This window comes from Desmodus rotundus, chromosome 12 (assembly GCF_022682495.2).
Source record: "Desmodus rotundus isolate HL8 chromosome 12, HLdesRot8A.1, whole genome shotgun sequence".
Taxonomy (NCBI): Eukaryota; Metazoa; Chordata; class Mammalia; order Chiroptera; family Phyllostomidae; genus Desmodus; species Desmodus rotundus.
This window is the reverse complement of record NC_071398.1, coordinates 52,404,263-52,420,077: the sequence shown is the minus strand read 5'-3', so window position 1 is coordinate 52,420,077 and position 15,815 is coordinate 52,404,263. Positions and strand designations below refer to the sequence as shown.

General features: G+C 57.7%; 2 protein-coding genes across 5 annotated transcripts; both read right to left on the bottom strand.

Moving 5' to 3' along the window:
- Positions 1-27: 27 nt before the first annotated feature.
- ZNF446 (zinc finger protein 446) lies at positions 28-7,442 on the bottom strand. 4 transcript variants are annotated; one of them, XR_006656835.3, is made up of 8 exons: positions 6,969-7,439; positions 5,830-6,210; positions 5,554-5,755; positions 5,186-5,280; positions 3,797-3,881; positions 3,515-3,607; positions 2,578-3,359; positions 28-1,797 (listed from the first exon to the last, which is right to left on the bottom strand). XR_006656835.3 is itself a non-coding variant. In XM_045203611.3 (7 exons), the coding sequence occupies exons 1-7, from the start codon at positions 7,077-7,079 to the stop codon at positions 2,878-2,880; spliced, it is 1,446 nt and encodes a 481-aa protein (XP_045059546.2). In that variant the 5' UTR covers positions 7,080-7,440; the 3' UTR covers positions 1,807-2,877. The 4 variants fall into 4 exon arrangements, 3 of the variants coding, with proteins under 3 accessions (XP_045059546.2, XP_045059545.2, XP_045059547.2); XM_045203611.3 differs by lacking the exon at positions 28-1,797 and having other exon boundaries at positions 1,807-3,359; positions 3,515-3,604; positions 6,969-7,440; XM_045203610.3 differs by lacking the exon at positions 28-1,797 and having other exon boundaries at positions 1,807-3,359.
- A 2,390-nt stretch (positions 7,443-9,832) lies between these two features.
- On the bottom strand, positions 9,833-15,602 carry LOC112313578 (zinc finger protein 324A). The gene is made up of 4 exons (XM_045203597.3): positions 15,018-15,602; positions 13,525-13,651; positions 13,058-13,174; positions 9,833-12,462 (listed from the first exon to the last, which is right to left on the bottom strand). Exons 1-4 carry the CDS (start codon positions 15,033-15,035, stop codon positions 11,048-11,050), a joined length of 1,677 nt encoding a protein of 558 aa, XP_045059532.2. The 5' UTR covers positions 15,036-15,602; the 3' UTR covers positions 9,833-11,047.
- Positions 15,603-15,815: the final 213 nt, after the last annotated feature.

The following is a 15,815-nucleotide window of genomic DNA, read 5'->3' as shown; positions in this document are numbered from 1 at the left end:
AACCAAGGGGTTGCCACTGGGTTGCAGGCCAGGTCCCCAGTTACGGGCATTCCAGAGGCAACCAACTGATTTTCCTGTCACACATCTGACACTGGGCCCAGGAACAGAGCTAGAATAAACTTGGACATGTACGCAGATGTCTGTGTGGATGGAGAAATGAGCCAGGACTGCAGGGCCCAGTACTCTCCAGAACCATACTTCAGGGCTCCCCTTGCCTCCCCACCAAAGGCCTCAACTAGCCTGCAGGAGTGGCCCTCTCTAGGAAAGGCCAGCAGTGTGGGAGGAGCCAGCAACCTCTTAGCCACTCCAGGGTGGTGAGGTAACAGCACTGACCGTCAAACCAAGGGGTTGCCAGTTCTATTCCAGGTTAGGGTACATTCCTGGGTTGTGGGCCAGGTGCCCAGCGAGAGGCAACCACACATTGATGTTTCTCTCCCTCTCTTTCACCTTCCCTTCCCCTCTCTCTAAAAATAAATAAAACCTTTTTTAAAAACTGGAGTCTGAAGTGTCTTTGGAACCAGAAGTGCCCTCTGGAGCATTGAGGGAGCTGAAGGCCAGGAGTAGAGAAAGGAGGTGAAGCCCCAACCGCACAGCCTCTGTGGAGCGTTTTAGAGGCTGGCATTGCTGTTCGGGGCATTGCGGGAGAAGCAGACCAAAGCCAGAGAACATCGAGGCCTCTGTGGCATATATTGGGATACCCTCACAGTCCAGAAATGTGGCCTGGAGCATTTTGGGAGCTGCAGGCAAAAGCTAGTGGATGTTACACCGCTTTTGGGTGAAGTGGCAGCATGTCGTGTTGTTTCGCTTCAATCGGTGGTGTGACAAGGGGAAGAAAAAAATTAAAAAAAAAAAAAAAGCTAGTGGATGTTGAGACCCCTGTGACCTGAGACTGCCACCACCAGGACAGGGTATAGGGACACGCTATGGAGCAGGCCAGCTAATGCTGAGGCTTCTGGGATGCGTAGTCCAAGCAGCCTCACTGTCCAGAACTGCAGTTAGAATCTACCGAGGACAGGGGATACACCAATGACTAGTGGTTATCCAGGGCCACCAGGTTGTGAAGGACACTGGAATTCTCTAAACTCTATTAGGAACAACTGGATCCACCAGGGACACAGGGATCCACCCTCCTCTTCCTCCATGTCCCCAGTGCAGATCTCACCTGCTTGCCTACCAGATCACCCGCACCCAACTCCTGTCCACCCAGGCCGCAGTGTGACAATAGGTCAGCAGGTCCTCAGAAGCCTGGGGATGGAAGAGGCAGCTCCCCTTCCTCCTCCCTCCATGGAAACTTCCCCCTCCCAGCTTTAGGCTGGAGCAAGGGTGAGAGCCCCCACCCAAAGTGATCCCCCAGGCAGCTCCGTCTCTGTCTGGTCACACCCACCTGCCACTCATGCATGTGTCCGAGGCTGCAGAGGACTCCTGTTTTGTGAAATCATCCCACATAAAATTGCCCCTTGTTTTCAAAGTAGGAAGAAGATGGAGAATGTGCTTAATAACGGCCCCCAAAGACATTCACATCCTCATTCCTGGAGCCTTGTTGTCTCACACGTGAAAGGGATTTTGCAGGTGAATCAAGTGTGCAGGTGGGGAGCAAAAGCGGCGATTAAGGATCCTGAGATAGGGAGATTGTCACAGGTTACAGGTGAGCCCGAAATGCAACCACAAAGGTCCTTATAAGCAGGATGTAGAAGGATCAGAGTCAGAGAGATGGCAGCATAAGAAAGACTTCGCCACCACTGCTGGCTTCACAGGTGGAAGGGGCCACAAACCAAGGAACGTGGCAGCCTCTAGAAGCTGGAAAAGGCAAAGAAACACATTCTCCCCTAGAGCTTCACAGCAGCCTGCCCCGATGACACCTTGATTTTAGCTCAGTGAAACCCATATCACAGTCATGAGAGACTAAATTCGTGTTGTTTCAAGCTACCAAGTTTGTTACAGCAACAACAGGAAACTAACAGTGTATTGAACAAAGTCCCAAATGCCTGCCTAGGAATCCAGACTTACCTTCGTGGGCAGCAGGCAGCTAATCCTTTTTTCTCTAACTTTGTGACCCGCTCACCTACTGTGTGGGCTATGGGGCACAGTCCTGACCTGCAGGTGTGCATGGCCTAAGTGACATGTTTGTGGCCCTTTTTCATGGGCCCACACATGTCTACCCATGCTTAAAATGTAAGTCCCTTAGTGTCCACTCAAGCTGGGACTCAAGAGTTCAAAGGACAACAAGGCCGGGAGAGTGACGTGTGCAGTACAGGGACAAGGTGGGCCAGGGACCAGGACTGCAGGACCTTCTCATGGGTTTGCTGCTCAGTGGCCTCAGCTGCCAGGCAGGAGGAGCGGAACTGCTGAGCTTCTGACTAGCAGAAGCCAGAAATCAGGATGGTTATGCAGAAATTTCCCTACCATAAAAATGGAATTCGTTAAAAATCTACAACACATATGAAGGACCATTAGTTTTCCCTCTGTCTGCAAACAGAAGCAGGCCACACTCTCCTGGGCTTTCTGCACCTCCCACGTGTGCACCCCGGACCCTGCTGTTTCAGGAGGGGTGGGAAGAGGCAGTTATTGAGCATCTACCTGTGGCTAAGGAGGTCCCAGGGTTTGGAAAAGTCCTCAGCCTGCATCGCGCGACAGGTGGGGAGATCCGAGCTTGGAAGTCACCCCTTGGCCACTGGTCAGGGTGGATTCAAACCAGGCTTCACTTCAGATGGGAGGGGGTAAGGGGGTGCATGAGAGCAGCTTCTTTTCTTGTACCCAGGTAGCTTCCTGGGAACCCTGATTTACTACAGCGCCCGCCACTGCCTCCTGGTCTTCTAGGCTGCGTCCAGGTCCTGAGGACAACCAGGTTGCTAAGGTGAGTCGGCCTTCTCCAGCCGCTCATGGGGCCTCGAGCCGGTGGCTCTTCCTGTGGATGACCAGCTGGGACTTCCAGTCAAAGCCACGGCCGCAGTCGCCGCAGAAGTGGCGCTGCTGGCCAATGTGGCTCTTGCGGTGGATGACCAGTTGTGACTTCCAACTGAAGCTGCGCCCGCACTCCTCACAGGCGTAGTTCCGAGGGGCTGGAGCCACGCGCCGGGGGTGACGGAGTGCACCGGGCTCCCGGGGATTCTGCAGCGGCTTCTGAGCACCCCCGGTGGTCAGCGCCGCGGCCTGAGCACCCTGCCCGCTAGTGTGCGTCCGGTGGTGGATGACGAACACTGACTTCCAGTCGAAACCACGGCCGCACTGCTCACAGGTGTAGGGCTTGCTCTGCATGGCACTTGGCACCGGTGGCAGTGGGACCAATGCAGTGGCCCCAGACGGGCTCTCCCAGGACAGCGGGGACTCGGGGCAGCCTGGAGGACCCTCGCTTTCACCTCCTGGGAAAAGGACACGCGGTGGACCAGTGGCCCCAGCGCCAGGACGTTGGCCCGTCATTTGACCCCCCCTCCCCGCCCGCCCCACCACGTGCACGCCACACAAGCTCCCACCCACCCGAGACCGGGTGGCCCTTTTCACATGGGGCAGCACTCACGCTGACAGAGGCTTCCTGGGTCCTCTGTCCCTGCGATCGGTGCCCCTGGCTCCAACTCGGCATGAGCGTTGGGCCTAGGGGGCGGTAACCCTGCTGGGGTGGGGGGTGATTAGGTGCTACTCCTGACACTGGGCAGGTGAAGGGCTGGCACAAAGAAGGGGTGAGGTGGGGACCATGGCGGGTGGCATGGGAGCCCCTCGGGAAAGAGGAAGACGGCAGGCGCCCACAGGGAAGGGAGGGATGCAGGAAGCAAAGAGGGGAGGGGGCGTGGCCGGTCCTCACCCAGGGAGACTACCGTGCCGTACTTCTCCAGCATTGTGTCCCAGTACAGCTCCTTCTGTGATGGGTCCAGCAGCCCCCACTCCTCCTGCCAGGACAGGGCCTTTCACTGCCTGCACCTCCACTCCAGCCCTGTCTCCCCAGGTCACAGCCCATTCCCTGGACACTCAGAGGACGCTCAGATAGGGGTGTGAGGGAAGGGGAAGCAGGTGGGCGGCAGCGGCTTGTGGTTCACCCGGCAGAAGCTGCCAGCACTCATCCCGGAGCTGCCCCCGCCTCCCGTCCTGGCGGGACAGAGCCCAGGACTCCTGGGTTTAGGGGGAGGCAGAGTCAGGGACAGATGTGGCTGGACCCACACCTGTGCCTTGAGCAGAGTGTCCCTGTGAGCAAAAGATCAAGGGGCTCCAGGCTCCTCTCCAGGGAAGCTGCGAAGAGCCCTCAGCACTCCCGCATGTGGGCACCTGGTGTGGGAAGACTCACAATGGGAGGTAGAGCCCCCTACATCTGGCACAGGTGATGTGGGTGGGGGATGTACACAGGTGGGGTGGTGGAGTGGGTTCTCTGTGTGGACAGGTGAGCTCTTGCGGGTCTACCCTTCTGGCCTCCCAGAATCCAGTTATCTGACTGGGGCTTTGCTGGGTTGGGAAAAATAGTCCCCACAGACAAGCCCCAGGGGAGGAAGTGGCCCCAGGGAGCCACAGACAGGATGGTGCTGGCTGGAGGTGAGGAGGCTTTGAACCAAGTCTGTGCCTCAGTTTCCTATTGTTCCTCAGGCTGTGGAGGGAGTCTGGGTCACTTCGTAGCCTCCTAGCTCATCTCAACCACCTCTTCCACTGGGACGCTCGAGTGGAGTGGCTTAGGAGCAAAGTTGCTGGGAGAGGACAGGACCCCTGCTACCCACACTCAAGAAGCGAGCAGTGCCAGTAGCGGGGGCCTCAGCTGAGCTTCCACACCCAGCAGGAGAGAGGGCACTGCGGGCATTTCCTGTGAGGAGCCTCTCCATTCCGACCTCAGTGGTGCTGGGGAGACAGGTCTGCTATGTGGCTGAGGCTCAGGGTTTCACCCACGGTTGGTCATCTCACCCCCTTCCCACCTGCACACAAGGGAGGGTGCACATCCCCAGGTGCTGGCTCAGGACTGCTGGGACCCCTGACTGACTTCTCTGTGAGGAAGCCATCCTCACAGTTCCCATCACTCTAAACCAGATTTCTAAAATCCTCCCCAACTATACAGACTGCCGGTCTGTCCCCGTCCCCCAGGACCTGCAGGGAACTCTGGTACAAACTCCGATCTGGGCAGCAAAGAGCACAAGAATGGATGGCCTGGGAGCCTGAAACACTGGCAGGCAGAGTGGTCACCAAGGTCATTCTCTTCCCACCTGGGGCTGCTCACCTGAATCCTGGGTGGATGGAAGGAGACGGAGTCCAGTTCCCCATGTCTAACGGGCCCCTCTTGGGACTGGGCTGGATTTAGGGGACTGGCAGGTGCTAGGAAGTGAGGCAGACAGGGGTCAGGGGCTGCCCACATGAGCCAGGGCAGATGAGCTGGTGCTGGTGTAGGTGCTGCAGCCATGGCCCTCCTCTGTCAGCAGGCAGACCACCGTGTGTGCCAGCTACATGGCACGCAGTGAGCCAGCACCTTCTTCCTGCCTCGAAGGGACCTGCTGTGCACTCTGCAGTCCCTCCTGGGTCCCCATCCCAGCTGGGGATGTCCACACTCCCACCAGGAGACCCATAGCCAAGTGCAGCCCCCACTCTCACCCATCTCCTGCCCATCCGCATCAGGCTCCTCCTTCACGCTGCAGCTGAGCTGAGCAGACCCCTTCTTTTGGGCATCCTGTGGCCTCTCCTCAGCAGCTGCCCTGAGGGGCTCTACTATCCCTGGAGAGTGGGGTCTCTCCAATGAGTCCTCTGCCTTCTGTGCTGCTGGGAGCACTGCTTGCTTCAGGACGTGGGCTGTGATCTGAAGGAAACAGACAGTCACCAGGGCTCTAGTCTTATTCTGTACCTCCATACAGCCAAACTGGCCATACTCACCCAGCCCAGTAGTTGCCCAGGGTCATGCTGCAGGCCCTCGACCAGGGCCAAAGCCTCTTTAGGGCTACCTGGCCTCTGGCCCCGCACCCAGGCCTGGATCTCAGCAGGCAGCGAGCCCAGGAACTGCTCCAGCACCAGTAGCTCCAGCATCTGCTCCTTGGAGTGCACCTCTGGCCTCAGCCACTGGCGGCAGAGCTCCTGAAGCCGGGCCAGAGCCTCTTGGGGACTGGCCACCTCCTGATAGCAGAACCCACGGAAGCGCAGGCGTGCTGCCTCAGGGTCCTCTAAGGTGGCCGCAGGGTCCACGGAGGGCAGGAGTGGGGACTCCAGTGAGGATGGCATTTTTGTATCGGGAGTCTTCTTGGAGCCACCAAGAGGAACCTGCAGAAAAGGAGGGAGGGGTCAGGGCACCGGCTAAGAGGTCATCGTCAGGATAAGGCAGACTTTGGACAAGTGCTTGGAAGCAGATTGTCCGATGGAGCTTCCAGGAAAGTGCCAACATCTGGGGACAACAGGGGGTGTTGGAGAGAGAGGCTTTCAGGGTCAGGCTGAGGAGCCACAAAAGTGTCCAGCAGAGGAGGGAGGTAAGCAGTCACTCCGCAGGAGGACAGGGAGGCTTGGGGCCGTAAGGGTGGGAAAGGGCTAGGGCAGAGCATGTTGACCAAAGGGTCACCCTGAGGGGCTGGCTACTGGGACAGGCGCGTCTGCGTCCTCGGTCGAGGATCGAGGCTGGACTCAGGGGCTCTGTGCTCGCGGACCACAGCGAACTGTGGATGACTCGCGCCGTCTGGACTAAGCATGTGAAAATCAAAAGCACAGCACAACGGAGCCACGAACTGCGAAGAGTCGTGAGCGGGCAACTGTGACCCTGAAGAGGGTCTGGAATGAAACACGCCCACGTGGGGGGTCTGTCAGACCCGCCAGACCAGCCTCCCGAGTGTATCTCTCAAAAATGGAAGCGAGGAAGGGAGGTCTTCCCGGAGGAGGCAGAACGACGCTCTGGGTGGGAGAAGTTCGGGGGTGAGGCGCACAGGGAACGTGGGGAGATCGGTGGGCGCTCCGGAGTGCAGGGAGGAAGGGCTGGGTCCCGGAGGTGGGAGAAGCCGCGCCCAGCCCAGCCCTGCGGGGCCCAAGCTCACCTCAGCTACCGCGCCCGCAGGCCACTTCCGGTCAATGGCACCTCGGAGCCTCTCCCACCTCTCGTAGGACCCCGCGCCCCACCCCTCCGCACGTTGCCTTGGCGACACCATTCTGGCCAATCACACCCGGGCTCCGAAGACACCGCCCCCTCCCTCCGGACTACGTTTCCCATGAGCTTCAACAAGCAAGGACAGTCGTGGTGTCCGCCGGCGGAGGCTCATTTTCAGGGATCTTTAATGACTAAGAGGCGCTCAATTCCTCGTAGAGGAATCTGCAGAGTAGCCCAGTTTATGGAGCTTCCTTCCTTCACTGGCGGCCGTTCTTCTTTGCATCAGTGTCCTACAACTCACCAACTGCCAAGATGGGCCGTTAGACTTCTGCGCATGTGCAAAACGGACCGGGCTCCTATTGGTAAGCGAGGTGAGGTACTTGACCTCCCAGCCAATCAGAGCTGGCACTCCGTCCAGGCCCCTCCCCCAATGCGCTGTTTGGGGCAAGTGGCTGGCCTCGCAGTTGTCCAACCGCTCAAGTACGTCAGCCGGCGTGCAGCGGTTTCCAAGGCAACAGCTGGAGCGTCGCCCTGCCCTCTGAGACCGGGTCGCGTACCAGTTCCGCAGAGAATTACCTCCTCGTGGTCCCAGAAGGAATCGGGGTCCGGCTGGGAAGGCCCGCCGACCTTCTCCAGCGAGGGTGTGGGTCCTTCATTTGATCTTCGCTGAGAGCTTTCTCCGGTGGGCGCCCGTTTACCGATGAGGAAACTGTCCCATGATTTACATACCCTAAGTCTGACCAGTCTACAGATACCAGTACTCAAAACTTTTACTTACTTTGGGGGCCAGAACTAGTAAGGTGACCTTTATTTTTAGTTTATCTCCATAGGCAGAGGTCAGTTTTGCTTACACACATCAAGTGCCTGGAACATGACTTCTGATACCTAGGAATCTCTGGCTGCCAGCTCATGGTCTTAACCACTGATTGGAAGGAAGCTCTGAGCATGTGAGTGGCTGGGGATTGTCAACTCTTCCCAGAAGCATCATTAAATTGGGCTCTTTTATTATTATTAATTAATTTATTTATTTATTTATGATTTTTCTTAAAGCCAGTCCAATTGAGTAGTGGGGGGTTGTTGTCCAACTTTAGTGACACTAACTTTAGTTGAGTTCTGATAATCCACTACCATCAGACCAGCCAAATTGGGTTCTTTTGTGGGGGCTTAGGTCTTTTCACAGGGACTGTGCAGACCCTCTAGAAACGGCTCCCTCACCATCCACCGTAGAGAGACCTGGGGCTCTCACAGCTCCTCCAGTCTCTCTCCCCCAGTCATCCTTTAGGTCTCCCCTCGCAGGAGACTGCTGGTGTCACGACTTCTTAAGTTTTGTGGCATAAGCCTGGTGGGCCCGCCTCTACCTACCGTAGTGCCAACTCAGTACCGACTTTCCCTAAGTCAGCGGCAACTCCCTCATCCTCATGTAGATGTAGAATGCCATTGTTGTGTACTCTTTTTTCTGTCCTCTTCCTCACAAACCCACAGGGTTTATCTTAAACACTGTCTTCTGTGGTTTCAGTTGGCTTTTGAACCAAGTGAGGATGGATTCCGTTCACCATCTTGACCCAGAAAGACCAGGGACACTTTTAGTCACAGCCTGTTCAGGGCTACAAGCAGGGCAGCCCGAATGGCAGGATGGGCCTCAATGTGACCAGAGGTTTGAAGGAGGGCAACTTAGGGGCCAAGACACGGGGGAAGGAGGATGCCCGTGGTTGCTCTTCCCATAGGAACAGAGTGGAGGCCGCTGAGCAGTCCTGAGTAGTCGGAGGGGTATATTTATGGAGAAACTCAGGGATAGCAGAGGCCACAGAGATGGGAAGGAGCTCGAGGAAGCAGGGAGGAGGCTAGTGGGGAGACAGTAGGCTCAGGCTGAGGGGTCTGGAGAGGTCAAGGTGGACACTGGATTCCCAGAGGAGCTTCTGTCCAAGTTGCAGAAAATGTTGCATGTGACTCTCTGGGTCCCCACAGGCTTCCAGAAGAGTCCTCAGTCAGGGTGGGGAGGCAAGCCTGGGAAAAGAAGAGATGAGGGCAAGCCCAGAATGTGGGCCAGAGCATACAGAGCAAGAGTCCAGGAGGGGCAGACAATGGTTCAGGAGCCCAGGCACAGAGGATGTGTCCTGGAGGGTCTGGGGGGGTGGGGTCTTGCATGATTCCTCTCCCACCCAAGTCTCCCCACATCGTAGGAACTCGTGAACTTTGTTCCTGGGACAAAATATGGGACTGGCTCTGCTGGCAGGTGGGGAGTGGGGGTGGGGGGATCATGTCTGTGCTCACCAAGTATGGCAGATGGCTGTGAGGTCTTGGATATGATGGGACTGGCACACCCACTGGACTGGGGTCAACCTTTGGGGTCATATGTAGCCCCCATCTCAGATTCCATAGCTTGGAACCACAAAGGACCAACTCCTAGCAGAGCTGCTGTGTGGGGCAGCTTCACCCCATCTGCCTGCCCAGGTCTCCTGGCTGCCAATCACCCACCTGGCTGCCAAGGGGACACAGATGTCTCAGCACCTCAGGGGGCCACAGACAGGCTGCGTCTCTACCCTGCAGTTTCTCCAAAAGACCCACCAGCTTGAAGCCAAGTCCCCGCAGGTCTATGGCAATGACGTGTCCTGATGGCACATCTGCTCTGTGCTAGGGCAAAACCAGGCTGTTACCATGCACTTAATTTGAAAAAGAAACTTTAATCAGGGAGCCTCCCTGGACTTGGTAGGAGGAGAGACTGAAGGTGTCGATTCCCACAGTGCTGCGCAAGAATTTACAGTCAACGTCTCTCCCAAGTTAGTTCCAAGTTGTAACTTCTAGTTCTTTTTCCCCAAGCAAAAAGACCATTAACTTTCCTGGGAGTGAGGCCAGAGGTTGAGATGAGCTCCGGTCTGCTAAAGGCCACAGGAAGCAAACTGGGCCCCCACCCCAACTGTCTGCCTCAGTGTCCCCAAGATGCGGGGTATCACACTGAGGGTGGATCTCAGGAGGGTGCCACACCTGGGCAGAGCAGCACCATCTTGTCTTCTATGAGCCTGTTATTTCAGCCACCTCCTGTCAGGGCAGTGGGGATGTAAAGGCTCCTGTAACTTTGACTTTGGTAACAACGGGGCACGGACAGAGCTGAGGCTTGGATGTGAACCTGTGTGGACAACGTGGCTGGGGAGCCGTCATTCTCTTCCCCCCTGCAGACCTCTACCTCTTCCACCTCCCGACAGTTGGCCCTGTGCAGGGAGCCAGGCCAGGCCTCTCTCTGCCCTCACAGCTGGCAGACAAGAGTGTGGGCATGGGATGGTGAGCTGCCTGGATGCTAGGCCTGGCCCTACCGTGTGTAACTTACACGCCCCTCTGTGCCTTAGTTTCCTATTATGAGAAGTGGGGGTAATGGCCACATCAGCCACCTCAAAGGGCTGTTAGGGGGAACCTTGCAGCAGTCAGGCTGGAAGTTGGCACCTGTTGGCCTTATAAAGATCCTTGTCTGTCAGGGTGCTGCAAACGCCCTCTGTAGGCTGAAATCCTTTTCCTCCCTTCTTTCCCCTAGAAGAGAATGCTGAGGCTTAGAGCCCAGCCCCTTGCTCAAGGCTGGCACCCAACCCCCACATGACCTCTTGTCCACTGTGCCCCTCCCAGGGAGCCTCGGATGAGCAGATGCCTGGGGGGAGTATCCTGAGTGTCTGTGGACCAGCCAGTTTGGGTGTGGACATCACAATTCCTCTGGACCGCCTCTGCATCCCCATTCCAGCACTCCCCTCCTCCCCTAAGTGTCCAGTCATAACATGCGACAAGTGGCACCACCATGCCAGCCTCCCCTGGCTCTGACAGCCACCACTCGGACTGCAAAAGTCCCAGCCTCCATGTCCATCTTCCTGACCATTCTGCAGTGAGACCTCTTGGGGATGGAGGAGGCAGTTGTGGCTGAAGTGGCAGATCTTGTCACCACGTGAACTTCAGAGCACACACAAGGCTTCTCCAGAGTGGATTTGCTTAGGAACCAGCCTCCAGCCTTGGAAGGGGCTCATTACAGGTAGCAAAGGGCAGAGCTGGGACCTAGGCCTCTGCAGGCTGTGGCAGCTCAGCTGCCGCGGGGCCTGAGGCAGGAGTGGGCGGGTCCCCTGGAGCGCCCTCTGATGAGGCCCCCGAAGGAGGCCTGGTTCTGCGCCTCCGCACCGGCTTCTCACCGGTGTGGATTCTCTGGTGGTGGAAGAGGGCCGGGCGCTCGCGGAAGGCGCGGCCGCATTGCGAGCACACAAACGGCTTCTCGCCTGTGTGGATGCGCCGGTGACTGAGCAGCACGGCGCCTTTGGCGAAGGCCTTTCCGCAGTCACCACAGCGGTAGGGCCGCTCGCCCGTGTGCAGAAGCTGGTGCTGCGTGAGGTTGGAGCTGTGGCTGAAGGCGCGGCCACACTGTGTGCAAGTGAAGGGCTTCTCGCCAGTGTGCACGCGCTGGTGCTTGAAGAGCGAGGAGCCCTGGCTAAAGGCGGCTCCACAGAGCGTGCAGGCATACGGCTTCTCACCCGTGTGAGTGCGTTCATGCTGGATCAGATGGGAGTTGCGGCAGAAGCGGCGGCCGCACCTCGCACAAGCGTAGGGCCGCCCGCCCGCGTGGATCTTGCGGTGCTGGCTGAGGTTGGAGCCGTGGCTGAAGGCCTTGCCACACTCACCGCAGTGAAAGGCCTTCTCCGCGGTATGGATGCGCTGGTGCCGCACCAGCGAGGAGCTGTGCCTGAAGGCCTTGCCGCAGGCCAGGCACGCATAGGGGGTCTCACCGCTATGGATGCGCTGGTGCTGTGTCAGGTGTGACGTCTGGCTGAAGGCTTTGCCACACTGTGTGCACTCGTAGGGTCGCTCCCCGGTGTGCGTGCGCAGGTGCTTGAGGAGGTCAGAGCTTTTCACGAAGACTTTGTTGCATGCCCTGCATTCGAAGGTCTTCTCCCCAGGGAGCAGGCCAGGACCACCGTGGAGGGCTTCACCCAGCTCATCCCAGGTTGGGGGCTCCTGGCAGGTGGGGAGTCTCTGAGGCTTCTGCCAAGCCATCCCCATTCCTAGTTCCCCCACAGCGTGACCAGCCTCGAGGTCTGGGACACTCAGGAAGGTTCTCCCAGGGTGTTTCTGAAGCTCGGAGGCCCTTAGCTGCTTGCCTGGCTCTGAATGGTCTGTGAGGGCTTTCTCTGTGTGTGGGCTGCCCAGGGGAGCCCGCAGCGGGGAGGTCAGCCGCAGGCTGATGCTGGCCTCACCACTGCCTGGGCGTAGCAGGAGCCTTTCCCAGTAGATCACGGAGACCCCCGTGGGTTTCCTCTCCTGAAATGAGGAAATGCCCTGCTGAGCCTCCGGGCATTTTCCAGGTTCACAGGCAGCAGTGGTGGGAAGGACACTGGCAGGCATCGGAGGGAGCCTATCCTGGAAGGTCCTTGGCCATGCTGCTTCCCTGGAAACATCTCTGCTCTCTGCCAGACGTTGGGAACCTGAAGGCACAGAAACAGTGGATTCCTAGGTCATCCTGACCACGAGTAAGTGACTGGGACACTCTGAGTGGGTGGGCAAGGAGACCCCCAAAGTCTGGTGTGGAAGCTAGAGAGAACAGACACCCTTTCTGTACGCAGCTCACTTGTCTGAGGGACTCCCCAGCCTGCTGTGCTCCTTACACTGATGGCTACCTGATGCCGGGTTTTACTCATGAGCTCTATTTATAGATGCCTCTCCCCTAGCATGGCCAACTCCATGAAGGCAGGACCAGGATCGTCCTGGTCAAGGCTGTGCCCCTGGTTCCAAGGCCTGGCCATTGCAAGAGCTCAAAAACAATGAACACATGAATGAATGGCCCCAGAGACTAGGTGGTAAGGTAAGACAGGGAACGTTTGAGGCCATACACTGTGGCTGAGGGTGGCATTCTGAGGTCTGGGTTGTCCTGGGACTCCCCCATTTAAGGGCAAGGCTGGAGCCTGTAGGAAAGGCTAATGGTGGAAGGAGAACAGGAGGGAATCAGGTGGAAGGCAGGAGAGGACAGTGTCCAGGAGGGTGGGAAAGAGGGACACCCCCCACCCTGGAAGCCCCACTCACCAGGGCTGGGCCTCCTCTGGGCATTGCTGGCAAGGGTCACATCTGACCCACTGAGAAGCCAGGGCTCCTCACCACACTCCAGCTGGATGACTATACGAGGCCGGGAGGCAGAGAGTCCTGTGAGACAAGACAAGCAAGTGAGGGGCCAGCCCCAGCTCACAACAACCAAGTGCCCAACAGATGGCAGGAGTTGGCTTCGTGCATCAGAGATGGCATCATCTGTGCAACTAAGAAAACCTGAAGGTCCCACCACAGGTCGGGGATCACAAGAACAGCTTAATGGTGCCTGTGCGGAGAAACGTGTCAGCAGTGCCAAAGGAGCCCAGGCACAGACGTGTCAGAGCCAGACAGACATGCTCAGCTAGTGGGTGTGGGGCTGCTCAGAGGCCACCAGGAGATAAGGGGTTAGTGTTGGTGGAGCAGCCCGGTGACAACTAAGCTTTCCCATGGAGGACCCAGGGCCTTACCCAGTGAGGCCACCAGTGCAAAGTTCTCTAGCATCACGTGACGATACAGGGCCCTCTGGGTTGCGTCCAGGAGCCCCCACTCTTCCCGGGAGAAGTACACGGCCACGTCCTCAAAGACCATCAGGCCCTACAACAGCGGGCAGGGGAAGACAAACATGATGTAAGTTATGGCTGTGTGACCCAAGGCCCAACTCTCTGTCCCAGTGGCTACTTCTGCTGATCTCCCTCAGACATTTATCTTCCCCCACCAGGGCTCTGCAGATGCACCTTCCCTCACCTGTCTGGGCCCCCTCCCTGGTTAGGCCTTACAAGCCTCCTTGGCCTGCCCACTGGCCACTCTAATCAAGGCAGCCAGAGCAAGCCACCAACTGTCAGCGGGCTGCCAATCCAAGGGCAGTCCCAGGCATCCAGTCATTCTCCAGCCTCTGCACAGGCTGACTCCCCAGACACGCCCCCATTGCTCTCACAGTAAGCCGCTGTATACGTCTCAGCTGTTTCCCTCGCACCACACGCCCATCTCTGTGGGCAATGCTGGCCCTGCTGAACTTGCCTGACGTTTTAAGGCCGCTCTCCTAGCCTGAAGGACTGGCCGATCTCCTCTGGTCTCCACAGGATGAACTAAAGGATCTAGTGCGCCCGTTTCTCCCTCCATAGCCATGCCCCCTCTATTTTCTTCTTACTTGGCTGCCACCTGCCAGACTTCCCAAGAACCTCAGAAACTGTGAGCAGCTCTTCATCTCCCTAGCTGAGTCGGTGAAATCTCCTCCTCCTACATTTGACTCCCAGGCCCTGCCTCAGCTCAGAATACCAGAACTCTGTCTCTGAAAATCGACAATTCCAGGCGCACGTGATGACTTGACTCTGGGGCAGATAATTCCTGATTCTCCCCTGAAACATGCTTTCCCTTCAAATTCCTGACTTAGTTTCCAGCAGCTCCCTTCTTCTGGTTCTCAGACTAAAAAAATTGGGAAGGTGTTCATATAGGACATCCAATCACACCCTGCACCTAATAAGGCAGGTGTATTGGGAATTCAACTGATTCCCATCTCCAAACCCCAATCTGGTCCATGTACTACCATCGCTTCCTCCCTGCACACAACACCCCTCCCCCCAGTGTCTGTTCTCCACGCGGGAAACGGCGTAATCCGTTAAAATTCCTAACTTAAACCATGTCTAAGACATCTATAGATTCCGGCGCCCTCGGGATAGTCCACTCCTCGGCCTGACACTTCAAGCATACTATCTTCCCGAGCTCCACGTGAAAAGCTCTGGTCCGGAAGCACATGGGCCGTTTCCCTTTCCAGCTTTTACACGTGCGGGACCCTTACTCCCTTGGCTGCCAGTAGTGGGGATCCCACACGTGCACACCCCACTGGCGTGGACACCGGGTCCAGGACGTATCGAGGGGGGAAGACAAGACGTCAGGTAAAGTTCCTCCCAGGCAGGACTCTGGTCCCGGCGGGCGCGTGGGGTCTGGGGCTAACTCTACTCACCTGCGCCGCCGCCGCCATCGGAATCTGAGCTTGCGGCGGCCGAGCCGGGCGACCCCGCTCCTGGCCTCAGTCTCCCGGTCCGTCAAGGGCACAGACGCCCAAGGTACCGCCTCCGCGGCGCCACGGAGACCGGAGAGCACGTGGGTCCGGGCGCCGCCCGAAGGCCCCAGGGGGCTGCCCACGCGACACCGGAGAAACCAAGGCTGGGGGGGCGTGGCCGTCGGCCCGCAAGCACTGCGCGTGCGGAGCCGGCCCTGCGCCCACGTCTTCCTCCGGCCCTCGCCTCGGGTCTCCAGAACCTCCTGGAAAAGCGGACCCACAGCCGCGCTCCAGCCCCCAACACCGCGGTGGCCCGACGCCCTGCAGCGAAGTGACAGTCGAGGAGGCCGGAAGTTTGACCCCCGCCAGCCCTCACAGGTCCAATGCGCGATGCGGCCTCACGCGCAGAGCCTTCTGGGAAGGGTAGTTCCAGGGTGACTTTTGGCCATGATAATGATGATGGTGGCGGTGGTGAAACAATAACACTAACAGCACTCATGTACTTAGCACCCCGTCCCCGGACCTGTGCTAAGCAGGAAAGTTGTATTTTCCAAGTTTCCTCCCTGGAATTTGACGTAGAGTTGATTACGAGTGAGCATCCCAATTCCTCAGGAGAGTGGGTCAACCCCAGAGTTTCCAATTCCGTGTAATGGCGAAAGAACTTCCAAGTTCCCCAGTGATACTGATGGTACTGACTCAGGGACCATAGTTTGGGGATCGATGAATAAAAGACGTTAAATATTACTGCACAGTCTCCTT